This window comes from Ochotona princeps, chromosome X (genome assembly GCF_030435755.1).
Source record: "Ochotona princeps isolate mOchPri1 chromosome X, mOchPri1.hap1, whole genome shotgun sequence".
Lineage (NCBI taxonomy): Eukaryota > Metazoa > Chordata > Mammalia > Lagomorpha > Ochotonidae > Ochotona > Ochotona princeps.
The window spans coordinates 75,739,185-75,766,200 of record NC_080865.1 but is presented as its reverse complement, the minus strand read 5'-3'; the positions used below and the strand labels follow the sequence as shown (position 1 = coordinate 75,766,200).

Here is a 27,016-nt window from a genome sequence, read left to right as displayed (position 1 = left end):
AGATGCTGATACTTTTTGCAATTCATTTGCAACCTCAGGAACAAAACAGGCTCCTACAGATTAAGAAACCTGAGCAAGGTTAAATAGTTGGTAAGCAACAGGAGAAGTCTCTAGACTTTCTCAGTTGGGCTCCAAATCCCATGCTCTTAGCCATCTGTCTTCCCTGGATTGAGAAATATCAACTGTAGGACAAGTGGCCACAGGACATGGGGAGCATGTGAGGTTAGTTGGGCATAGACTGGGGGTGAGCAAGCTTTTTGTCTTCAGGCTATACTGACAGATGTTCCTGATAGCAATGATGGAGGGGGAATGCACCTGCCTGCATGGATTGCTGGTGCCTAGTAGTCATTACCTAAGAGTTATTTGTACCTAGATGATAGTAGTCAACCTTATAATTAAGGACAAAAATGGGAGCCACACTAAGTGATGTAACCAAAGTGCTCCTTCTAGAAATGTCCTGAAGCAGTGGGCTAGGAATCTGAACATCAGTGCATAGAAATCAATGTACTTTGGCAGGGGAAAGAGCCAGAAAATGGGAATTAAGAAAGAAGTATTATACTTTGATATTGCTAGTAATGCACTCTTCATATTTGGAAGATAAGCCTCAGTTTTCTTCTGTCCAGTGTCAGAGTTGGACTAAGTCTTTCTTTTTTTAAGATTTATTTATTTTTATTACAAAGTCAGATATACAGAGAGAAGGAGAGACAGAGAGGAAGATTTTCCGTCCGATGATTTGCTCCCCACGTGACCGCAATGACTGGTGCTGCGCCGATCTGAAGCCGGGAACCAGGAACCTCTTACGGGTCTCCCACGTGGGTACAGGGTTCCAAAGCTTTGGGCCGAACTCGACTGCTTTTCCAGGCCACAAGCAGGGAACTGGATGGGAAGTGGAGCCACCAGGACTAGAACCAGCTCCCATAAGGGATCCTGGTGCGTTCAAGGCAAGGACTTTAGCCGCTAGGCCACTGCGCCGGACCCGAAGTCTTTCTGTTTTTTGGACTAAATCTTTTTGATGGTGTTTCTAGAATTTAGATTTTTGTGATGTAGTACATAAAAAATAATATGGTGTTGCCAGTAGCCAGCTCTATCTTGATATTGTTATTGTTGTTGGGTGAACCATTGGAGTGAACAATAATTATTTGTCTCTAATTTAATAAGTACCCACATATTGTCAAGTAAGTAATTTTTTGACAAAATATGGTAGGGAGTGACAAATAGCAAGTTGATACTTTTGGGGGATGAGGGGGGCTTCTGTTGTTTCCTTCTGTGCAACTGAATCCTGTTTCCTGAGTTTGAATCTTTATGAGTACTAGGTCACTTACATAATGTCAGAAAAGATTTAACTTGAAACAGTGACATGAAAATTGCCACGTAGAAAATTCATTTAAAATGCACAGAAGTGAGCAATGAGAGCAAAGACGTGTATCACTCAGATTTTCGAAATACCTGGAGCTTATCCATCATGGAATCACATTTCTGTCTGTCCGGCAGTCTCTGGGTGGGGTTGAAGAAGTCTTTGCAGAGATTGTATCGCTCTGCCAGCTCCTCATTTTGTATGTGTCTAAAGACACTAAAAGCCCCCTCAGGTCACTTGCTTGCGCTATTCTCTCTCGGTGTCTCGAGAGAAATTTGCCTAAGCCCACCCTTCTTGTTTTGCAGGCCGACACAGGACATCTCGTTGCCGCTGTCAGCCAGGAACTCTCAGCCTCACAGTCCTACTTCTTCGCTGACGTCTGGGGGTTCTTTGCCTTTGCTGCAGTCTCCACCATTGACCAGATTGTCTCCTGCTCAACTTCCCCTGGTGCCAAGCCAAGGAGATCACCCAGCTCACCTACCTCGGCCACAGCAGCACTTTCTTCCTAATCAGGCTCACCAAGGGGATCACTTCCGTCTTCCCCAGCCTGGCCTGAGTCAGCAACAGCAACAACAGCAGTCGCACCATCACCACCATCACCAGCAGCCGCTGCAGCCAGGAGACACCTATTCAGCCATGCCTCGAGCTCAGCAGTCTGCTTCCTACCAGCCCATGCCAGCAGACCCCTTTGCTATTGTTTCCAGAGCCCAGCAGATGGTGGAGATCCTCTCCGATGAGAACCGCAACCTGCGGCAGGAGTTGGAAGGATGCTATGAGAAGGTAGCCAGACTGCAGAAGGTGAGGATTCTCTTGAGATGCTAGCTTGTCTTAAGTCTTATTCATGGGATGTGTTTAACATCTATACAAAGATCTCTGTCTATGGGTGCCTGCGTTATTTACAGGCCAATCTTTGGGATTCTTGTATCTCCAGGTTATGTATGATTCAAATATTGGAAAAAGTCTCTTGCCTGCTTAGGAGAAGTAACATTTTACAATTAGGAAACAAGAAAAATTCATTACCCATTTTCTCAGCATAGCCCAAAGGAAAATTTAACACACTGTTCTAGAATCCCAAAAGGTGGGGGTACCTCTCCCTGAGATCAAGAATACTGGTGATGCCTATGAAGGTGGTGGACTTGCTAGTATTTTAAGTCTTTTTGTCTTCATTATAGTTCCTAAAATAAGAATTTGAATCTAAATATAAACCATATTTCCTAGAACAATCACCTGAGTTGAAATTAGAGCGTGTGCTGTCTGCTGGAGAAAGTATACTTTCCTGTTCTCATAGTAACTTCTTTTCACCCTCCACCCTCTTTTTTTTTCCTTAACTTTTTTTTCCCTCTGGTTGTTCCCTGAAGCTCAGACATAACATCTGCTTTCTTGTTGTGTGGGGTGGGGGATTAGCATCACAGCTGGATGACAGGTGACAGCCCTAGGCTGAGTGTGTGTCCCCAGTTCACATTCTTCCCTGGACCCCTCCTGTCGCATGCAGCTGGGACTTGAGTTCTTGAGCGCCCCAAGCTAGGAACCTTAGTTCTGAGCTTTCAGTGCCTCTTGGTGAATAGAGAATTATGACTTGGACGGCCTCATTGAGGCTTTTGTCATCGTGGAGCTCATGTGGTTTGATCATCCTACAGTGTGGCCTGTTGAGGGAGGAAAGGGAGAAGGTAGAGGAGAAGGGAGGGGAAGGAAGCTGCCTTGCATTGTTCAACAGCTGTCTGTAGGATACACCAGGAGTGGAAATCTCAGGGGCCTCAGTGAAGCTGAAAATTTGTGAGCGCTGGATCTGGTTGCTGTAGGAAAGGAAGGATTAGCCTCAGTTATGTCAGAATGCTCTCCTTCCTGTAGTTTTCTTAAATCTGCGTGGAGGTGGGTGGGTGAGGTCGAATGAGAGCTGTTTCTCCCTGGCTTTGCCCTAACTCCCTGCCCCCCATGCCACCAATCACATTGGCACAATAAGTTATGTGTATCCAGGCATCAAAGTAGGTTATTAGGTTCATTGCTGAGAGCCACCTCAAACTCTTTGTAAAGTGGTGCTGACCCATCTTTGCAGTTGCCGAATGTTTTTTTTTTATTGATTACATTGCATTATGTGACACAGTTTTATAGGCACTGGGATCCCCCCTCCCTAACCCCCCCCATGGTGGATTCCTCCACCTTGTTGCATTACCACAGTTCAAATTCAGTTGAGATTCTATCATTGCAAGCATCTACCACGCATAAAGTCCAGCATCTTATTGTCCAGATAAGTTCATCAGTTTCTTGGGGAGACCATCTCTGGTCTGAAGGTAGAGCCAGCAGGGTGGTTTTGATAGTTCAACAGATCTGAATTGCTGCCACTCTCACCACTCCAAGCACGATGCGGTTGTTGGAGAATCCACTGATTGACATAGTCCATCATAGTGTTTCTGTTTGCCCAGTATTTTCATTGCCAACATATAGCTGAGGTAGTTGATTGACTTGTTCTGTCCTCTGTCATTTGATGGTTAGCGTTCTGAGTCTGAAAGCTCCCAAAGAAACTTTTTCTGAGGTGTTCCCAGACCAGATTCTTGTATGTACTAGCAAGAACTGGGCCCGGCATGGTCCATCGCCCTGATCAGCTGGTGGTTGCAGTCGCTGGGTTGGTTCTGTTTCCATCCCTGTCTTCCACTGGAACCAATGGGTGTTTGCAGTCTAGCCGGGTTCTGCCCAGCACACACTCGGCCCTCACATAAACCAGCGGGGGCTGAAGCCTAGCCCGAGCGACCCACAATAACACCCACCAGGCCCGCCCCCTACCCTGGTTTGCCAGTATGTGTGGCAGACTAGTCCAGTCTGTCCCACATCCCCTTCTGCTCTCATACATGTCAATGGGTATTAAAACCTTGTTCCATCTAACCAGCTCAACTATCCAGCCCTCAAGGATGTTGTTGGGTGTCCATCTGTCTAGCCACCTCATCCCCCGTCCTAGTTTTCGTGCCCTGCCGTGAGGGGTGGTAACCCAAGAGGGAGGAGCCCACTATTTCCCTCCCAAGTCGCTGAATGTTGACCCACATTGTCTATATTTCTCTTTGCCCAAGGATACGTGATGCTTTTTTTCTTTTTCCTTTTTGAGGGAAAAGTGAGGAGATTGGAGAGGGAGGAGGGTATAAAAAAAAAGGAATAGGAGTTTTGTCATTGTTCATTGCCTAGGATTGAGAATGATGCCTTTAATAAGTGTAGTTAACACAGCTTAAGTGTTGGGGGTGGCAGGGTGGGTGTCGTGCCAGTGTTGAAATGGAGCAGAGGGACATGTGGAGTAGAAGAAGAAATGGAAAGTAAGGAGAATAAGGTAGACGGCAGGTGGTGCTGGAAAAATGGGAAGGTTGAAGGTCACAATGGGAATAGTAGACAGAGAAGTCTGGAAACCTGCTGTCAGTGCCCCACCAACACGCAGACCACCATCAGTCAGCCCAAGCCAGGACGTATACTCTGTGAGTTCTTCTCTTGGAAGATCTGATTGACAGATGTGCCACTCACCTTCCAAGGGTAAGGTGCCCCCACAGCAGTTTCAGGCAGGGTTGGTTTAAATCTGTAAATAGCAGTCTGAACACCTTGAGTGAAGGGACTGGCTTCCAGGCATGGCCTGTGGTGGGGAGCTGGAAAACCTCCCTCTTTGAAAGCAGCCCAGAGTACACCAACACCAAGCCTGCTCTTTCAAATGGAAATGTTTATTTTCTCTACCCAGCACTTGAATTTTGTGCAAAAATTTCATCAGGCACAGGCCTTGCCGATCTTGTCTCTAAATGCCATTCACCAGTTTTCACCTTCTGTGCTGCTATCTTGGTGCCATCTGCAAGGAGAAAAACACTTTCAAGCCTGCTCTTTTCTGTGGTTGAAGCCTCATTTGTTTGCAGGCAGCCTTGTCTCAGGCAGAATATTGGCGAAGGCAGCAGGTTGAATCTGAGGTGTTTGGTAACCTAACCTTTTGCCCAGTGTCCCACTGGGGGCCTGGTCTTTTTCCACAAAATGCACCCTAGGCTTTGTTCCTGAGGATAGTGGAAAATTGAGAAGGAGTACAGCATGGCTGCAGGAGTCAAATTTAACTTGGAAGTTGCTTAATACCCATGGGATTTATTTGTTTTATACAAATGATATGCAAATACCGCTGGTTATTTTATGTGCAGTGGGGCTATACTGGTTACAGAAATATTTTATTTTCTTTCTGATTCTGAATTATTCAGGGCAAGATTCTTTGTGATTTTTTTTTTCATTTTATGAGATTTGTAGGGCTGTCATAAAATACAGCTCCAATCATGAATTTATGTCCAAAAATCTGTACTGGTTTCCCAATGACTACAGGATAAAGTCCAAATGCCTAGCATTAAAATCCTTTTTATGATCTGACTCCAATCTCTTTGCAACCGTATCTTGCCAACTTCCCTTCGTGTCCCCCACTGTGTCCAGCCAAATTAGACTGGGAATACATCTTGCTCACTCAGAATAGAATATGCTTCCCCTCACCTCTGCTCATTGAAATCTGACCCTGGCTCTAAATGGCACCTCCTCCCAGAAAATGTTCTGCTCCCTCCCCCTTTTCCCTACCAGGAATAACTTCTTCCTTCTGTGTGTTTGATAACACCACTACCTTTTTTTTTTTTTAAAGACCATTGTATTTGGCCTTATATTCTTTCATTTGACTTGACTTAGAACTCCTTAAGACAACGATGGTGTTTTTCATTCATATTTATACACTCTACAGTGCCTTGTAGAGTTGATATAAACATTTGGCTCCTGATCAAACGTCAAGTGGAATTGAACTTACAACATAAGGCTCAAGCTTAGCATTGTTAGGGTTTATTTCTGCCATTGATTTGATTTGGGGAAAAATAATTTTCCCGCTTTGTAAAGTTACTAAATTATTATTATTTGAAAGGTAGAGTTGGAAAGAGAGAGAGAGAGAGATCTTCCATCCAGTAGTTTTCTCCCCAAATGGCCATGGAGGCTGGAGCTGAGACAATCAGGAGCCAGAAGCCAGGAGCTTCTTCTGGGTCTCCCATATCGGTGCAGGGGTCCAAGGCTTTGGGCTGTCCTCTGCTATTTTCCCAGGCCACAAGCAGGGAGATGAATCACAAGTGCAGCAGCTGGGATTCTAACTGACAGCCATATGGGATGCTGGTGTAGCAGTCGGAGGTTTAGCCTGCTAGCCTTGGTGCTGGCCCTGGCAATTTTCTCCCTGCCAAGTTATCCCTGTGAAAGCACTGGGATAAAGTTATGTATATACTATAAATACATTATTATTGAGAAATTAAGATTTATAACCATATTTATGAAATTTTATCTTACCAGCTTCTCTGAAGACAGAAACTATATTTCTTTTAACCCGAGGCAACTTAATAATGCCATGAGTTAACTACTGATTTTATGGTTGACTTCGGAAGACCTGCTTTGAAATGGACTGTGTTGTATTTGTCTTCTGGCCATCTGTAAGCCCTGAAAGAAGCTGTTGCCAAAGTTTTGCATATATACTTTGAGACTCTCTTTCCTCATTAGCTTCCTCCTATTACCACTCTTCCCTTTTCTTGTTCAGGTGGAGACTGAAATCCAGCGTGTCTCGGAGGCCTACGAGAACCTGGTGAAATCATCCTCTAAAAGAGAGGCCTTGGAGAAAGCTATGAGAAACAAGCTGGAAGGCGAGATTCGAAGGATGCATGACTTCAACAGGGATCTGAGAGGTAAGGGGGTCGAGGGCCTTGTGCTCGTGCTTCCGGAACAGCTGCAGGCTGGTGAAAGCAAGGGCTGAAGAGGATTTGGCTTTGGGGCTCTCCAGCTCACTGGTTTGGTCAGTCAAGTGCAGGTCCCATGCCAGATTAGGTTTGGGTGACTGCCATAGTACTTGGTCTCAAGCTTGTTTAATCAAAGTAGGGGAATGTGCCTGACTAGCCTTCAGAGTCTGGTGCTGATGTGTTAATCAGGCAGGATCTCTTTGGGGACTTCTAGACCCACCTGGCTCACCCCTACAATTGATGAGGCTTCTTTTTCTTTGATGCGATCGATACATTCATGCATTTTGGCTTTGCAAGCTTGAAATGATGGTGTCCTCTCTTACTTCTAGAATGCATTCACTCCCTACGTTTACCTTCACCTGACAACACTGGAGATAATGAAAATATTTCTTTTTTTCAAAAAAATATTTTCAACTGAAAGACAAGGGCAAAGAGAAGAAGAGACAGAGAGAAAGATCTTCCATATGCTGATTCACTTCCTAAATGTGCTTAACAGACAATATTGGGTCTCCCACATGGCTGGTAGGGGCCTGAGCCATCTCAGGTGCATTAGCAGGAACCTGGGTCAGAAGTAGAGCAGCCAAGACTTGAATCGGCACCCATATGACAAGCTGTTATCACAGGCAATGGTTTAATCTGCTGCATCCTATGGAGCTGAAACTGGAAGCCAGAAACTTACTACAGTTTTTCCAACTGACTGACAGGGATACTCGTTCTTGTGCCAATCCATGCTGCCTCCTAGTGTCTGCACTAGCAGGAAGTTGGGATTGAAAGCAGAGTTGGGGGACCAATGTGGTAGCCTAGCGGCTAAAGTCCTTGTCTTGAATGCACCAGCATCCCGTATGGGTGCCAGTTCATGTCCCGGAGGCCTCGCTTCCCATCTAGCTCCCTGGTTATGGCCTGAGAGAGCAGTCGAGGATGACCCAAAGCCTTGGAAGCCTACGCCCATGTGAGAGACCCAGAAGAGGCTCCAGGATCCTGGCTTTGGATCAGCTTATCTCAGGCCGTTGCAGCCTCTTGGGGAGTGAAGCAGTGGATGGAAGATCTCCTCCTCTCTGTGTATCTGACTTTCCAATAAAAATAAATAAATCTTAAAAAAAAAAACCCACAAGTTACAGGTGGTTCACAGGCCCAAGGGATCTTATTTAAAAAAAAAAAAAAAGAAAAAGAAAGAAGAAAGGAGAGCTGGGACTCGAACCCAGGCACAGCAAGATGGGATATGAGCATCTTAACTACTAGGCCAAGCACCTACTCTAGCACTTAGATTTTTTGGTTTGTTTTTAGTGCACCGTAAGTTTTTGCAATGAACAATGAAAGCGTTGAAGTACTGGCTTCATCTTTTCTGCCCTGGGCTAAAAGGGCCTTGGGATTCACATTTGCAAACTTCTGTCTGTGTGTCTTTGTCACCCATTTCTACTTAACAAGAAGCAGGCTTTTTTTTTTTTTTTTTGGCCAAAGGTCAGTATTTAGAAGGCAAACAGCTTGTGCTTGGAATTTTTAATTTGGGGCCCTGTTGATTGTCTCCAAATTCCACAGAGCGACTGGAGACTGCCAACAAGCAACTTGCAGAGAAGGAGTATGAGGGGTCAGAGGATACCAGGAAAACCATCTCTCAGCTCTTCGCCAAAAGTAAGTGAAAGCTTCAGGCGCAGGTATAGATGGGAACATGGTGTGGAAAGGTCACATAGTTCTTTTGCAACGTCCTAGTTGAATGAATGTGAACGGTACCTGGGGATTCTTTTTTCTTGTTCAGGCATGAAATTGGAAGGCTCTGTTCTTTTCCTCTTAGGCCAAGAAGGTTGCTTGATGATATGTAATACACGTTCAACAAATGTTCATCTAGTGACTTCAAATGACTTCTATACTCAACCAGAGAGGCCCAAGAGAACCTGGCTGGGGTTGTGGTTAGTGGAGGAAAGGCCCATGAAATCCCTGAATGTAGGCGAAATTTTCTTAGTGGGGTCTCCCTGCTGCCTCTCACAGTGATGAGATGAACAGGCCGGATATTTGAGTGATGTTTGGAATGCCTAGCAAGCACCTGGGTCTCCCCGAGTGAAACAGCTGATGGTATCATATATTGGTAGATTGCAAAGGCAGCTAGAGGGAGCCACTCCTAAGGCCTCAGCTAGCTGCACAGTTAAGAGGGTGTGGGGCAGAGCAGGCTGTGTCTCACTCATAATAGTGTTTTCTTTGTGTGGAAATACTCTTGGGACAAGGACAAGGAATTAATCCTCTTCTTTATCAGTCCCTAGCGGACTCCACCCAACTAGACAATGCCCAGTGCTTTCTGATTGACATAATAAAACCACCATTAAAAACTTCATAGTGGATTGAGTCCACAGGGAAAATTGGTTGGGGTGGGGGTGGGGACACAGATGAACTGTCCTCCTTTCTGTGAAGCCTATGATTGGTTACTCCACCCGCAGCCCCTCTCCGTGCAGCTGTGGCTGTGGTCATGTTTGGTGGGGACTTGTCAGTCTCTGCCATCTTTGCTGGGCCTCCAGATGACCCTTTCAAGTCATTCCACACAGCCTCCAGTCAGCTTTTACAAGTTTGTTTGATCTTCACTTACAATACACCCCTCCCTTCCTGGGTTGCTCTGTTGTGCTCTGCCTTCAAAATGGGTTCTTTTTTTTTTTTTTTCTTTCCCTTGAGCCTCCTGCTCCTTTGTCTTAGAGCTAGGAATGTCGTTTTTCTGGTGTCCTCAGCGCCTGGTGTGAATTGTTCTGAAGTTGCTTTTGTGGTGTCACAGTTACCCAGGAAGCTAGTTTGCTAGCAAAAAGTGGGTGGCAGCTTCCTAGAGAAAAACAAAACCTGTGCTTGTTGCCCGGGCTGTGTGGACTTGTGCTGCTGTCCCAGGTGGGCTCGGAGCGCCACTGGGGGTCTGTAAGAAGTAGTAGTGTAACAAGGCGGACTACATGAACAGCAAGGCAAATGATTGCCAGAAGATTCTAGAATTAGGCAAGGAGACATCATGACTTTTGGCTTTAATTATGTTTACCCTGTGTGGATGGGACTGTGGCAGGAGAAAAGATATCTGTTTTGAAAGTCTGCCTGGTCCTTTCTTTCTTTTCTTGTTCTTTCTTTTCTTTTCTTGTTCGTTCGTTCTTTCTTTCTTTCTTTCTTTCTTTCTTTCTTTCTTTCTTTCTTTCTTTCTTTCTTTCGCAGTTATGGGATCCTGTGCAAGTTAGTTAAGTTCTCCAGGTCCCCATTTTCTCATACACAAAATGGGGAAGAGAATAATACCTTTCTTGGTTTGACCGTTCTGAGGATTAAGTTAATTCAATGCCTGGTATGCAATAAGTATTCAACAAATGTTCATTTCTTTCCAAGGTACACTTGAATAGATACATAAAGTCACAGTGCAATTGAAGGCAAGGCTCCTCTGTTGAACTTTCTCCTACAAACTTGAAGTTCAAGTTGTCAAGAGGAAGGGCCTCTGATCTTAAAATCCACATCAAAACTATTCGTTAGAGTTTCTGGTATGAGGTCTGTTCCACCTAGTTAAGATAGAAGGCATGGGACATAACTATATGTGTTCATGGTCCATTTGTTGCTATAATGTAATTCTGGATTTAGACATAGACTTGATAATTACGTAAATTGGGTGAGTCTCAACCTACTCATTCTAAAAACAGATTCTGTATTCAGAATCTGTCATATCATAACGAAAGGCATATTTTGAAACTATGGATTTTCTTTCATTATTGATCATGGTGATGATGATTATCTTGATGTAATAATTTCTTTTGGTGTTTGTGCTTTCTAATGTTTCTTTCATTGAAACAAATATGTTATCTCACTTGAGCTTTAAAAAGCGTTACAAATTTAAATAGGCTATTTTTACCTGCATTTTAATCTGCTGCATTTTAATTATAATTCCCAGTTTTATACTTATATTACCCATCTCTTTTCTTGCATGCTGTCCATTTTTTATTAAAGCATTCAGCATATTAATTGTAGTTGTTTTTCAATTGAGACTGGTAATTTCACTTTGATGTTCTGTGTATTCATTGGTACACCCTGTCATTTTTGTTATTGTTGAATGGCAGACACAAATGTCTGGAGCCAGAGAAGGAACTGTAATAAATAGGTCTTTAGTGATTTGGTGGTAAGGTGTGGGAGGAAGAGAAACTTCCTTCAGTGTTATGATTAGGTCTCCCCGTCTTTCAGTAAGCTCATTTCACTGGACTGTGAAATTCACAAGTGCTTCTGCTTTTTTTAAAAGATACATTTCTTTATTTGAAAGGTAGAATGAGTTACAGAGAGAAGGACAGAGAGAACTTACACTCACTGGTTCACTCCTCCCAAAGGACCTCAAAGCCTGGGGGTAGGCCAGACCAAAGCTAGGAGCCTGGAGATCTGCTAGGACCCCCCACATGGGTTACAGGGCCCCAAGGATTTGGGCAATCCTCTGCTGACTTCCCAGGCACATTAGCAGAAAGAAGGTTTGGAAACAAGAATAGCTGAGATCTGAAACCATGTAACCTGTTCTTCTCAGTGCCTGCCTCCTAGTTTTTCTTTTTCATCCCTTTAGGTTCAAGGATGGTTAGAGAATGCTGAAGTGGGTGGAGGGGGGAGGGAAGGAGGCATTTTGTCATATAGAGTGCTAGAATCGCCTAGAGTTGGATATTTCCCGTTTTCCAGGTTGGCTGGACTTTGTGTGGAAAAAAACAAAACACCGATAATTTAGGCTCTGATTAAATAGTTTATCTTGTGGGCAAGCCTTCTTAAGAAGAACAGGATGCTTTGGCATGTTTCATAACAGTTACCTCTTGCCTGCCTCTACTGAGGACACTGGGGGATATTTCTCTGATCTTTTACTGTGAGAACCTGGCCAAGATCCTGAAGTTAAAACTAACACAGAAGTGTGGGAGCTTCCTTGTGGCCAAGTCTCCTGGAGTACTCAGGGAGGCTTTGTGGGCCGCAGGCCTGCAACCGCTCATTAATTATAATGCAGCTTTTCCCACCTTGCCTGTGATTCCCTTGGAAATTTTTTGTATAGCGGCTTGTACTCCAAGTTGTGATTCTCTGTATCTGTCTCTCCAATTTTGAGGGCAGCAGTGTGCCCTCCTTTTGGTCTTCCTTCTTCAGATCTAAGAAGAGTCACTGAGTTTTCAGTTTGTTTAGCTTTTGAATTGTTAGGTGGAATTGGAAGTTTTAACTGGCTAATGAAATGTCATTTTTAGTTCTGTTTAATGTACTGTCTTGAGAAAACAATGGGAGAAAATTCCCTGGGCTGCTCTTCTGATGTGTGTGCGTGCGTGCGTGTGTGTGTATTCTTCTTTGTTAATGATTAATTCTTTTCATGGTACTCTATATGTACATTCTTGTTACTTCTACACAGCAGCCGTGGAATTGTTGCTTAGTGACTTTTCTGAATTTACACAGGAAGCTAGCAACTGAGCCATTGATAAAGTCCAGATCGTGAGAATTCTCATTCTTTGAGCTGTGTGCTACAAGAGTAGACTGTATTAATGGGGAGGGGGGGTTGATGTGTCAGTTTTGCTCAGAAAATGCAGTGGAGTGGCAATGGAATGGCAGTATTGCTATTTTGTGTCCTGGCAGATAAAGAAAGTCAGCGGGAGAAGGAGAAGCTGGAAGCAGAATTGGCCACTGCCCGTTCTACCAATGAGGATCAAAGGCGGCACATTGAAATCCGAGACCAGGCCTTGAGCAATGCCCAGGCCAAGGTTGTGAAGCTGGAAGAAGAGGTATGGTTTTGTCAGATTACATCTGAATCTGCGACCTGGAGAGTTGAGAACTCAAGAGTATTGGTCTCCCCAGTGTGGTGTACAGGCAACTAACTGTACAATCCACTAACAGGGAGGTATCATTCCCAGCTTCCGGTTATAGTTGGGTTGATAATAGTGCAGTGCAATTTCTTTTCTCTTTAAGTTTCTTTCTTTTTTTGCAGAAGAGGAAATCACCAGGGTCTTCATATAATCAACTAGTTTGTCACACAATAAATTCTTAATACATACCCAGACTTGCCTTAAGTTCATGATATATAGGCAGACAGACAGATACACACACAGAAACACAGCCTACAAAAAGCTCGTGAAAAATGACTTTAAAAAACATTCATGTCACTGATAAACTTTAAAAGAGTAATCCCTCCTCAAATACCCAGGAGGTAAGAAATTAATACCATATGAGTAATAGAGAACCAACCACATCAGCTATCCCCTGCTGCCTAGCCGGGTGTGCGCTAGAAGGAAGCTGGAATTGTAAGCAGAACTGAGACTCAAAACCAGGCATTCTGAGACGGGATGTGGGTGTCCCGAACAATGCTTTAACTGCTGGGCTAAATGCCCACTGCTCCATGAACTCTTCGAAGACTGCTTGTATATTCCTGCGCTTAAGAAAATTTTAAGTGTTGTTTTGGGAAGAGCTAGGAAACGGTTTTGAGTGTTTTCAAATAGGCCGATTCTGTCTCAAGCTAAAAAAAAAAGTATCTTGATGACAATGTCTTCTGCTGTGGACTTTCTTGGCAGATTGGTTTTGTGAGTTCTGGGACAGGGTGAGACTTAGGGCAAGTTTGCAGTTTATGTTAGATTGCACTGGCTGAGATCCAGGCTGTGCCTTAGTGGCTAGTTTCTAGGATGCAGTTATACAGTAGGGTGGACTTGTCAGTGACTTGGGCATAAGGATGAAGCCTTCGCTTGAGAAAGAAGAGAGAATCTCTCTTGCACCTAATTAATGTGTATCTCGTTAGTCTTGCTATAGGTGTTATTTGATTACAACCCTAAAATGTCTGCCTGTGAAAGAGAGAGCACTTTGTTGCTGACCTGCTGTTCATCAATTTTGGACACGGTTTGTCACTGCACCGAAGTACTAGCAATTGTTACATATTTTACACTCAGGGAACGAGTGGGTTAAACCAAGCATTGCTGTTACAGTGTCACTGGTAAAGGAAATTTCACCTCTCGCTAACTTCTGTTGTAAAATTTGAATCTGAAAGTTGAAAGCTTTATAAACTTGAGCTAGAATAAATTATTTATGACCAAATAGCACTTTGACTATTGTGAAGTATCTTTCCTGCCTTCATTCATTGCCTGCTTTCTCTCCCGTAGTGGTTCTAGTTATTGGAAATATTTTACCTCATGAATTCGTTCCTTCTGCTTTCTTTTAAGATTTATGTATTTGTATTGGAAAGGCAGATATACAGAGAGGAGGAGAGACAGAGAGGAAGATCTTCCGTCTGATGGTTCACTCCCCAAGCAGCTGCAACGGCCGGAACTGAGCCAATCCGAAACCAAGAGCCTCTTCCGGGTCTCCCACATGGCTGCAAGGTCCCAAGGCTTTGGGCCATTCTCTACTGCCTTCCCAGGCTACAGGCAGGGAGCTGGATGGGAAGCAGGGCCGCCACAGTTAGAACTGGCGACCATATTGGATCCCAGCGTGTGCAAGGCAAGGACTTTAGCAACTAGGCTGCCGCACCGGGATCTCTGCTTTCTTTTTGGGGCATAACAGTCCTGGTTGGACTTGTGTTTTGGTTCTTACCTTACTGACAAGCAGTACATGTCATCCGTGATGTGCTTTAGGCTTATTGCTTAAGGGTTAACTTTAATTTACAGAGCGTCAGGTTAATATCCTGTTGTCTATATCAGAAATATGAAGGTTCTTAAAAAAAGTTTGTGTATTAGAGTATTGGTTTGAGCCTCTGCTGCTGTGCTTCCAGTCCAGCTTCCTATTAGTATGCCTGCGAGGGCAGCAGAGGATGAGTCAACTGCTTGGACCCTTGTGACTCATATAGTAGACCTGGATGTAGTTCATGGTACATAGCTGTGGCCTGACCCAGCCCTGATTATTGGTGCTATTTGGAGAATGAATCCCCTTCCCTTCCCCTCCCTTGCTTTGCCTCCCCTCCTTCCCCTCCCCTCTCCTCTCTTTCCCTCTCCTCTCCTCCCCTTTCTCCTCTCTACCCCTCCCCTCCTCTCCCCCCCTCCTCTCCCCTCCCCTCTCTTCTCCTCTCATCTCCTCCACTCCCCTCTCCCCTCCTTCCCCTCCCCTCTCCTCTCTCCTTTCCCCTCCCCTCCCCTCTCACCTCCACTCCCCTCTCTCCTCCCCTCCTCTTTCCTCTCCCCTCCTCTCCCCTCCACTGTTCTCCTCTCCTCTCCTCTCTCCTTTCCTCTCTCCTCTCCTCTCCTCTCCTTTCTCCTCTCCCCTCGTCTCCTCTCCCCTCCTCTCCCCTCCTCTCCTCTCCTGTCTCCTCTCCCCTCCCCTCTCCTCTCCCCTCCCCTCTCCTCCCCTCCTCTCTCCTCCTCTCCTCTCCCCTCCATTCCCCTCCTCTCTCCTCCTCTCCTCTCCCCTCCATTCCCCTCCTCTTTCCTCCCCTCCTCTCCCCTCCCCTCCCCCCCCTCCCGCTCTCCTCTCCAACTCTTCCCCTTTCTATTTGCTTTTCAAACAAACCTTCAAATATTATTTTCACCAAAACAGATCTATCTTTCTGGTAAGTTGTTTGATAAGAAATGAGGAGGCCTTGTATTTATTTGGTCCAGGTCTACGGAGCTTAGCACACTATTTATTTATTTATTGCTACAACTCATATATTCCTTTTTCCTTTTTTGCAAGTACATCTCGCAGAAAACTATAGGATGGTGTAAGACTGGATTCTTTCAGAAAAAGCCAAACTGAGAAACCTGCTGAGAAATAGCTTGCTGGTGATCATATGGCAAATGTTGGGCAGAGCCAGGAATAAAACTGTTATCTTATAACTCTTCCTTCCCTAAACCCTGTTGCCTGTCTCCTTGTCTGAATCATCCTCTTGTTCAACTTCCAAAAGGATAATGTGGGCGCTTGTTCCGACTTAGTAACCTCTTCAACTTTTAATTTTAAAAAACTTGTTTTAACTGTTGGGCCTTTTATGCTTTTCTTTATATTATTTGCTTTTATTTATTTGAGAGACACAGAGAGAAAGTAACAGAAATCTCTCATCTTCTGGTTTACTCCCCAAATACCAACAACAGCTAGACCTAGACCAGGCTGAAGATGGGAGTCAAGAACTCAATCTAGATTTCCTGCATAGGTGACAGAGATCCAAGTACTTGGGCCAACACCTGCTACCTCCCAAACTGCATATTAGCAGGAAGCTGGAATTAGAAGCAAAGCTGAGACTTGACCCAGGGGTGTAGACATCCCAAGGGGTGTCTTGATGGTTAAGCCAGATGTCTACCCATGGATTCTTCTTTTCAAAAGACTCCATGACAGAATTGTTCACATTGATTCAAGAATGAGGTATCTACCATTAGGTTGTCCCTTTGGGAAGAGTATCCAGCCACTCAGAAAAAGATGGGCACAAAGACTTTGTAACCATATTGCTTTGAACTATCTGAGGGCAGAGTGGTAATTGGTGACTAATCATGAAAGTAACATAGGTGTTGCAAGAAGATGTTCATCGCTAGTTCCTCATGTTACAGGTGTCGCTGAAGCAGTTTTCTGAAATACATCTGTAGCTTCAGCCATCTGAGGTTTTTTGGTCATTTGTTCCAGAGATTTGTTGTACTTTTTCAGGGGCCTGCCCCCCCACAAATGTACCTTTACAATTTAAAGATGTTCGAATTAGAATTGAAATATGATATCTAGTGACCAGAGTTCAGATGGCTCATAAGATACTGTTAATATTTTAGCCACCATGCAGCTTTCAGTTTCACATAGTCTACTTGTGGGAGATTCTGTGTGCTAAGGGAAGCGGGACATTTGATTGGGGAGTGGGAGTACAGATCCATGCCCAGGACACTCCCAGAGGCCATGTAATATATAGCTGGATTGCTTCTCGCACATAGAAAGACTGGGATGATCATGTCTCAGGGAAAATTAACTGGTTCTTATTTTCATTTTTGCTTTGTTTTGGGGTCTTGTTTGTCTGGTCTTTCCTATAATGTTCGAAGCAAAATTTCTCTTATTCTCAAATATAGAACTGCTATTCAAGGTTTTGCTTGTCACTATGACCTGATCTCCCATTAGTTACTAACATTTCTCGTTCTTTAAATTCTTAAAATTTATTTTTGGTTTTGAAAGGCAGAGAGACAAAGAGATTTTCCCATCAGTAGTTGCCAGCCTCCAAATAACTACAGCAGCTGGGGCTGAGCCAGGGAAGCCCTGGAGCTGGGAACTGAGTCAGGATCTCTCCTGTGAGTGGCAGGGACTCAGGTACTTGAGCCATCATCTGCTGCTACCCAGGGTGCACATTTTCAGGACGTTGCTACTCTAAGTGGAGCTGAAGCTGAAATATAGGCCCAGCAACATCAGATTCAGGTGTCCCAAGTGGCATCTTAATTGCTATGCCAATCATTTGCTCATCTTTTTTCTTTAAATGTTGAAGTAGGGAACATTCCAAAATATTTATAAGATGCTGATTACTCCAGAACTGATCTAATAAGGAGCCTTCACTGTGTTTCCTTCAGAAAAATCAGTGAACAGTCTTAAATCAAGAAGAATAAAGCTGTTCCTTCTGCTGCTGCGGCAAGGCCATGTCTGATGGAAGGACATGCTAGATGTGTCATATATGAACAGATAACAGATTCATGGATTGCACTTAACGCCACAAACTTTCCTTTTTTTCTCAGACCTTAAAAATTCTTCAAAAAAATCTTTTCTAATTTATTTAGAACTAAGGAAGCTTCCTCAAATTAGTCCTCTTTTTTTTTCTCCTGCAGAGTATTTTGTCAGCTTTTTGAATACAGAGTTATTCAAGAAGTTATTTCTCATTGCATCAAGATGCTTAGGGAGAGATTATGACTACTTGAAGAATCCCTGAACCCTTGCAGCCATTTATGTCTTCCTTTCTATAAAGACTTCATTTAGATTCATTTCCTGAAATTCATTCTCTCTTTCTAATCCCATTAAATCTCGCCTTTGGTTCTCCACAATCACCATGCCCTAAGAAGCAGTGTTGCCCCAGGCTAATAGGGAATGTCTGCCCTGAAGTGACAACTTCTGTTCTCTTCCAAGTTCAACATAGGTTCTTCTAAGGACCCTACTTACACTGACATCCAGAAAGGTATTAGGCCAGGGAGAGGATAGCATCCAAAGTTAAAAACGGCTCTGGCTTTTTGCTCAGTCCCTGTGGTCCAAGCCTTGAAACACTGGTCTGCAGCCTGTGCAGCAAGCAGCCAGACGTGGTAAATGGTGCCTTTCCGCCCTTGCCCTTATCTTTCGGAACACGTAGCTCGCATTGAAGTGGAGGCTCATTAAACTCAAGTCAAAAGAGCTCTGTGTCCCCTACCCAAAGCCTTAGCATTCTCTCACTCAAAGAGAACTCCCCCGCCCCCTACCAATTTGACCCCACTGGAGAGTTGCAACGGATGCATGGCACATCCTCTCTGAAGGCTCAAGGCACTTCAAGCTTCTGGCTAGCTGCTGTCTTATGATGATCCAGAGTTGAAGCTGCTGCTTGGGTAATTGTTTCAGGCTTGGTGGGAAAAAGGCCTTGGCAAGATCAAAGAGGGAAGATGCTGTGGATGGGCTGCTTACTGAGCACAGTGCACAGGAAGGGACAGACAAAAATGTGGGAGGGCTGGCAGAAAGAGCCAGTGAGCCTTGGCGCTTTAGCTTTCGGCTACAATGAAAACCATAGACATTCAGGGAGTAGAGGCTGAAATGTTAACCTTTTCTGAACTGTAGCAGCTGGTGGTGGTGTAGACACTGTTGCTAGCTCTTGTTGGAGTAACCAGTGCATTTTCCAGAGCCTTAATGCCTTGTCACTCAGTTTTCCAAAACTGTGTAGTTTCACTTGGTTTCCACCATGCTTCTTAAAGCTTGACATTTTCCTTTCTTTCTAGAGCCTTTATTTGATTCTTTTCTGCCCTTAATTAAATGTACACGATTTTCTTCTACTACATCTATTCACAGAGCACAATACTAGACTTCACTTTTTCCAATATTAGAGGAAGATGCCTTATCTACTACTTAAACCTAGTTTTCTCACAACAATAGGTGAATCTATCATAATGTAGTGGTCATGGTGCAAGGTCTAAGATTTAGATGGAAGATCTGAGGGTATAAAATTTATAGTTTTGACAGAATCCAGATAAAGTATACATTTACCCCAAAATCTTCCAGGATATTCTTCTGATGAGTTATTTATTTATTTAGAGAGCATTTCCTCTAAGGATGACATTGCAGTATTTCTGATAATGGATTCCCTTTAACGTGGATGTAGCTCTACCTAATATATTACACTTGATCTTAGCCAAAAGGCCGAGAAGCGTTATCTACCTAATATATTAAAAAGAGAAGGAAATTAGTTCTCCAATCCAAAAGAGATGAAGGAACTACTCTGAGTTCAATTCTTAAGCTTTTCCTATGATTTAGCTTTTCAATTTCCCAAATTGGGAGACTTGCGGATATCTTGTTGGTCTCCTTTAGAACATGAACACCATTTCCGAGGTAGCAAGTTTTTAGAGACAGTTTTTACTCTTTAACTCTTTTAATAAATATTCACTAGTGGACCACAGTCCTTTGGCAAGACAGAGGCAACTTGCGAATACCAGTGTAGTGTTACCAAATTGCTTCAGTGTGAACCCTAACTTGGAGCCAGGGTCTCCCGAGTAAGACTAAATCAGATTAAGTTAAAAAATCACTGCAGACCCATGGAACAACATGTAACTAGCTGCATGAAGTAAAGAAAGTAGTAAACAAAGTAAACTTCAGTTGTGCTATTTATGAAATAGTGAGTGGAGTTCTGGACAATAGAATGGAAGAGGAAAAGAAGTTCTATATTATTAGACTCAATGCCCTTTTAGCTCATGGAGGATTTCTGTATTTTGAAGTTCATCCAAATAGTATTCATCATCTCCCTCCCTCCCCTTAGTTATTAGATCTAGTTATTTCTTAGTGTTTCCTTGAAAGTTTTTTCCTTTTTAACAGATCATATGATAGAATCAGTGATATAGTTAGTGAAAAATAAAAAAAAAAATCCCCAAATCTCTTAATTCTAAAATTTCTAAGCTGATTCTTTGTCTACCAGTGAATATATTGGAAGGTTAATGGCTAAGTCACTTCCTTGCATATAGCTGAGACCAGTGATAATAGCCTTAGGGGCTCTAGAAGTAATTTTGTGTATAGCCATCCTTTTAAAAATACGTTTGAAAGACACTCACAGTTGTTGGGAGGAGGGAAGAGATGCCATCACGTGGTATTCATTTGCAGGGATCGGATTTTCCTGAGTCAGAAGGGGGTTAAGGGACTTGCCAAATACTTAGGAAAGTGTTCAAATTATTACAGAAGTGCAGTGGAAAAATATGATTAATTGAGCTCGAAAGTATTTGCTTTATTTTTCATTAGATTACCTCCCTGCTGTTCTTTCTCTGATTTCTGATTTCACTTTAAAATTTACCTCTGAGTGGTTCTGATTTGAAACTCTTATATTAACTTGGCCGAGTAAATACATTTATGAAGCTATTTTTTTCATTGCACCTGCATTTGATTGTTGCTAGTCTATATTGTGGTCACATTTGTTCTTTATGTGAGAGCTAGTATTACCTGATCACCAGGAGTTCAGTGATTATTGAGTTAAGAACTAAGACCAAAGAGAGCAAGCAAGGACTTCATCTTGTTTCCCAGTATATCGTTCCTACTTTCAGGTACAGGAAAAATCCTGGCACATAATAAGCACTCAGGAAATACTTGAATTTATGAATAAATCCACACATAGTTGAAATCTTACAAGTAAGGTTAGTAAAAAAGAGCTTTCAGGATTTTTACAGTTTATAAGGACAATTAGTCCTTTGTCCCCAGAAGAGGGAACTTTAGATTTACAAACCTGGGATCAGGTAGGGAATGACATAAAGAGGTGGTATCAGAGCCACGGGGGAGCTGACATGCCTTCCTCAACCTATGCTATTTGGACAGTATTGAGACAAACACTGGATACAGGGATAGACGCTTATGCCCCGTCCTCCCACCTCCACCTCCCACCTCCACCTCTGGAACACACTCCCTTGATTACTTGTAAAAAGTGCACAGCTTTCTCACATGGTCCACGATGATCTTGGAATTGTAGTGGTCCGTTTCTTCTCTCTACGCCTATTTCATGCACCCTTCTCGAGCTCCGAACTCAGCTAGAGCTGGACTCCAGTGTGCAAGTATGTTTATAGAAGACACATGATAATAAGAAGCTATAGGGAAAATATAGTAGTTAGAGCCAAGTAAGATTATGAAGACTTAGATTATTTGTTCAGCGGGAATGAAGGAATTGTCAGACTAATGCTGTTTGATCATAGTAGACCTGGTAGAATTTTTAGGCAATAATTGCCTAGATTGATTAGCGCAAGCATTTTTAAGGGCCATCAAAGACCCAGATCTGGGTTGACTAGATACTACCAGTAGATTGGGTGGTGGGTTGAAAGACAAGTGGATCAAGATGAATGGGAGACAGAGTAGCTCCAGTTTACAGAACGGAGAGAAGACTGTAATGATACTTTGCTTATAGTAGGTCCCTAATTGAATGAATGTGGTCTCATGAGTTTTCTTCGGTTCTTAGATAAGGCAGTGTCATGATGAGCTACTTCCGAAAGTCAGTGATGGCAATTTTATGGAAGATGGACTCTGTGTGTGTGTGTGTATGCACATGTATACCTTTGTGTAGAATGAAAGAGCAATTGAAACGTTACGTTATTACTACAATAATTTACTTGGAAAAGAAGAGCTTTCAAACTACTGACTGTAAAAAAACTAAGGGAATGAGAGAATCTGAATGATGTTTTAATAATTAAGATATGGCGAGAGATTGGTTACGGTGGAAAAAGGAAAGAATAAAGAACATTTATTCCAAGATTCTAAGACTGGAAAAATAAGTGATGGTATCAATGGAGTGATCATTGGGAGTGCCAGCAGACTGGGACTGGGACTGAGAAAGCTAGAAGTCAGCTAGAGCTCTGTGACTGAAGGAATTGTGATAACTTTAAATTGTGAATATAAGCAGTTGTTTCAGTTGTGGCATCTAGGTGATACACAGCAGGACTGAAGTGCTGAGCAAGGTTTCTCAACTTCTGCATTATGGGCATTTGAGACTGAAAAATACTTTGGTCCTAGTGGAAGCAGGGGGTGTCTTGTGTAATATGGGATGGCTAGCGGCATCCCTGGCTGCTCTCACCAAATGCCCGGAGCAGTGCACTGCCAACCCTGTGCAGCAGAAGGGGGAAATCACTTTCACTTGAGAACCGTTGGTATAAAGGCAAAATAAGTACACAGGAAAAATTACTGAAAATTAGCATTTGGCAATAAAATATTAATGGATGGAATTATTTCCTACAGTCACAGAATACCCAGGGAGAATTTGATTTAAATGGTGGTTTTGCTTCTAAGTTCTCAAGAGTACTGGCCCTCTAGGTAAGAAACCCAGAATCCTAATCAGTGGTTCTGAAAACTTATTTTTGCTTGAAGTGAGACCTGAGCTACTACCTTGGCTTTAGAAACTTCTCAAGTGAACTTCCAGTTCTTTGAACACTGAAAACACAGAAACATCAATCATCTAAGACAGTGGGGAGTACACACATATGATTTGTCTCTTAAGTGTCTATGCACACAAATTGAAGCCAGATTTTCTTTTTTCTTTTTTTCTTTGTTGTATCTAAGAATCTTTCTTAACAACCCTAGGACACCAGTTTGTCTAGGTCTCTTGGATATTGTCCAATGGTGAAGATGAAAAGAGGGCTCAGAATTTGGGAATTAATTGGCCTGTAAAGATCATCTTGGGCTATCTCTTAATCTAATTGTTTCAAAAATTTGGTTCCTTAAAACCTCATGGGACAAGGCATTTGTAAGCAGAGAATATTGTGTCCAAAATCAATGAGGGGTGAAACATTAAAAGTTATTTAGGAACTTGAAGTTATTGAACCACACTGATGCATTAAATGTGAAAAGATGATAGAACAAGATAATTTGTCAGGCCTGTTCTCTAGGCACAACAGACAACAATGATGAATGTGTGTGCACCCGTGTATGTGAGTGTGTGTGTTTGCACAGACACATAAACACACACAGGAAGACAATATTTTAAAAATTATTTTTATTATTGTTTTATGATACAGTTCCATAGGCTTCGGGACTTCCCATCCCCCTCCACAAATTCCCTTCCCCCCACTGACCTCCCCATTAGTACCACAATGGTGGTCCTTCATGAACAGCCACAAGTCCATCATGCTGTCATTGAGGTGTTTCCCAACAATGTGGGCATGGACACTTTCAGAGAGTCCAGCCTCCTACTGGTAGAATATTTCCAGCTGTTTCAATGGGAGTCCATCTGTGTTCTGCATGCATAGAGACATACTGCACTGTGTCTCCACAGCTGAACATATCAATCTCTGCTACATTTTTATTATACATCCCCTTAACTACAGAGCCAGCAAACACAGTCCACAACAAGGAGAAAAACAGTAAATTTTCATCAACATGAAGTTAACAAACATGCTACAAAAAGCCAGTGCATCGCTAAAGCGATAAAAAGGAATATCAAAAACCTTCTTATAGAAATTGATGCTGCAGTATGACCCAAGTGGCGCTGCAGAAATTACAATAAAAACTAGAACATAATAATTACCCATGAGATGTAGCAAAAGCATTGGTACAAGCAATCAAGCCATCTCTTACCAATGATCAATTAATGAATCACAAGAAGTTATTGAAAAAGATACAAATAACTAGGAAATAGGAAAAGGTAAAATTCACAGCAAAAATAATTAAATTTGACACCACAAAACTGCACATTGAAACAGGAAAGGGTCATTTCCTAAGATGAGCAAAGCAGCCCCTAGCCATGTTAGCATTGAGCATCATCAGGGGACAATCACTTCAAATCAGAGATGAAAGAGAAATGGTTCCAACTTTTTGCTCTTTACGTGGGTCATGATATTATTGGTGTGGTCAGTAGTAGGAATTGTAACTTTTTGTTGTCTAGGTGTACTTCCAAGTTTCATTAGGAGTCTACCTTCATTACAGGAAGACAGTCTTACAAATGAAGCTTTTGTAGAACCAGAATATGCAGAATGCAGAATGCAGAAGGACAACATCCCTTTTAGAGACCCCTAAAGCACCTACACAAACATTAGGGCCACAGTTTGAAAATCTTTTCAGGCCTCAGCAAACATTTTCTATTATGGTCCACATACTAAACATACCGTGGACCGTGCAATTTCTGATGCAACTGCAACTGCTCAACTCTGTTATGGTAGCTGAAAGTCAGTCCTAGGCAATTTGTTAATTAGTGGGTGTGACTGTGGCTGGATTTGATCTGCTGATCGTTTTGCTTTGCTGATAAAACACTCCTTGTTTTTTTTTGTTTGTTTGTTTTTAAGATTTATTTCTTTTTATGGAAAAGTCAGATATACAGAGAGGAGGAGAGACAGAGAGGAAGATCTTCTGTCAGATGATTCACTCCCCAAGCAGCTGCAAACGGCCGGAGCTGAGCCGATCCGAAACCAAGAGCCTCTTCTGGGTCTCCCACATGGGTGCAGGGTCCTAAGGCTTTGGGCCATCCTCAACTGCTCTCCCAGGCCACAAGCAAGGAGCTGGATGGGAAGTGGAGCTGCTGGGATTAGAACCGGCACCTATATGGGATCCTGGCACATTCAAGGCGAGGACTTTAACCACTACACTATCACACCAGGCCGGTTTTGTTTTTTAAACAAATGTGGACTCAGGTAGAGAACAGGGAAGCAAGCTGTGAGATGTAGCAGAGTTAGGACTAGAACCCAAATCTTTTGATTACCATTTCATTCATTTGTTTGTGTTGTGCTACCAAATGGGCATTTGTGATGTTTATATGAGGGAAGGAGGGGAACCTTGATAAAGAGAGAATAACATCTACCTAAAGGTCTTCAAACAGATCTTTGATCATAAGTCAAGTATTTCTTTCTCCTATGATGGATATACACACCAGATCATGTCATTTTGAAAGAATTTAAAGTCCTTGCAGTTGCTTGTGGTTCCTTCCATTTGTATCTCCAATGAACAGCTTTTCTCCTATAAGGATATCTGTAGCTTATTTGATGAAATATTTGAGGCCCACAGTTACATGACTTCTTTAGAGAAAATATCTTCATTTTAATGTTTTAATTAGATGAAGTGATCATAAGAATTATCAAAAGTGGGCTTGGCAGTGTGGCCTAGTGGCTAAGGTCCTCGCCTTGATCCCATATGGCTGCTGGTTCTAATCCCGGCAGCTCCACTTCCTCTCTCTCTCTCCTCCTCTCAGTATATCTGACTTTGTAATAAAAATAAAATAAATCTTAAAAAAAAAAAGAATTATCAAAAGAATGAAGTTGATGTTAAGGCTATCAAAAGTGAGTATTCAAACTTGAGATGACTGGAACATGTCTGACTTGGTATACCTTTTTTGCCCCAAACAATAAATAAGTCAGTTTTAAGCATTTTGGTACCAGACACTCTGTTGGGCACTTCATATATTATCTCATTTGATCTTGATAGAAATATATTATATCACCATCATCTCTGTTATGGATGAATGAGTAAGTACAAGCTCAGGGGAGAAATAAAAGAGGAATCTTGGAGAGATTTAAGTCATTGCCTCATGTTGCACACCTAGGAAGTTGTAGAGTCAATATTTGGTCTAGAGCTCATGACCATAAACACTTCACTGTACAGTGCCACTCTTTACTTAAGAAAGAACCACAGCCATGTATGATGGCACTGAGAACCTAGTTAACCCCAATGCAATATCTGAAGAGCTTTGCACCAAAGATAACTTTGTAGAGGAGAGGCAGAAAACAGAAGGGAATTCCTTGTGATGAGGGTGAAAATGAAGTATGTAAAGACTAGGAATACCAGGGATGTTAAAGTATATAGATTTTCATTCCTTTCTGTGTGTAAATGCAAAAAATATGTAACTTAGAAAATGGCTGACTTTGTTGATTGTATCTATAGGTTCTTCCAATAGTAACATTCAAGGGTTGATCTTTTCTACCCTAACTTATCTAGACACTATGCATTTGTTTGGATCATCCTGGTGTTTATGGGTGAGCTGTAGCCTTTCTTCTTTTAAAGGAGATGAGAGAATTATGCCAGTAACGATGCCAGTCCTAGTGCCTTGTGGAAATCATCCCAGTGGCAAACCATAATGGAATTTGTCTTGGCGTGCTTTGTGGAATTTGACCTACATGCCTATCTTCAGCCAACTAGAACTCCCTGAGCCTTACTCTTTATTGCTTTTCCCTTCCAGAGGTTTAACTCAGCACTAGGGGTTATTTGGCTGGGATATTTAAGTTCCTTTTCACAAGAAAGACGGGACATAAAGAAACCCACATGGCCTTGGACTGCTTATTTTTCAGTTTTCTGAGCTCACACTGCAGAGTTTAACTATCAGGGGAAGAACTGCGTGCTATCTAAGTTTAACCGCCTTTAATATAAGTACCATAAGCCTTAGTAATCATAGTTAACATTTTCTACATTAACATTGTACTGCTCCCTTAGAGTTTCCAAAGTGATTCACAAATAAATGCATTCAACTTTAAATAGCTTATGAGGATTAAGGAATCCAAAATGTGAAGCATAGAGGATGTTTCCCGTTCTCCAGTTATTCAAAGCTTAGTGAATAGGAAGGCAGAGGCATCGGTGACCGTAAAGATTTGATTGCCCTAGACAGTGTCATTACAAATAATCACATACTCCAGAAAAGAAAGATTTAAGCTTATTTGGAGAGAAAAATGTGATTTTTTTTTCAATTTGTTTTCTATTCCTAGGAAAAGATAAAATGGGTAAAATATGGTAGACTTAGAACTTCCTTCAACTGGTTTCCAAGGCTAGACTGAACTAGGTTTGGTATGAAGGCAAACATCAAGACAGTGTACAGAACATTTAAATGTTTTTCTTTTCCAACCACATAGGAGCAGCATACAGTTAGTCTGCTAGGATTCTGTCACATAGGTTTTCTTCAACCTTGACAAAGTTCAGCAAT

General features: G+C 42.5%; 1 protein-coding gene across 5 annotated transcripts in view; it reads left to right on the top strand.

Moving 5' to 3' along the window:
* Positions 1-27,016, top strand: part of AMOT (angiomotin) — a 69,239-nt gene that overhangs the window by 27,354 nt on the left and 14,869 nt on the right. For all 5 annotated transcript variants that reach the window (XM_058658288.1, XM_058658291.1, XM_058658290.1 and 2 more), the window contains 4 exons: positions 1,660-2,152; positions 6,903-7,047; positions 8,635-8,727; positions 12,667-12,812. In XM_058658288.1, the coding sequence (XP_058514271.1) occupies positions 1,660-2,152; positions 6,903-7,047; positions 8,635-8,727; positions 12,667-12,812 (877 nt within the window). The remainder of the gene's footprint in view (positions 1-1,659; positions 2,153-6,902; positions 7,048-8,634; positions 8,728-12,666; positions 12,813-27,016) is intronic.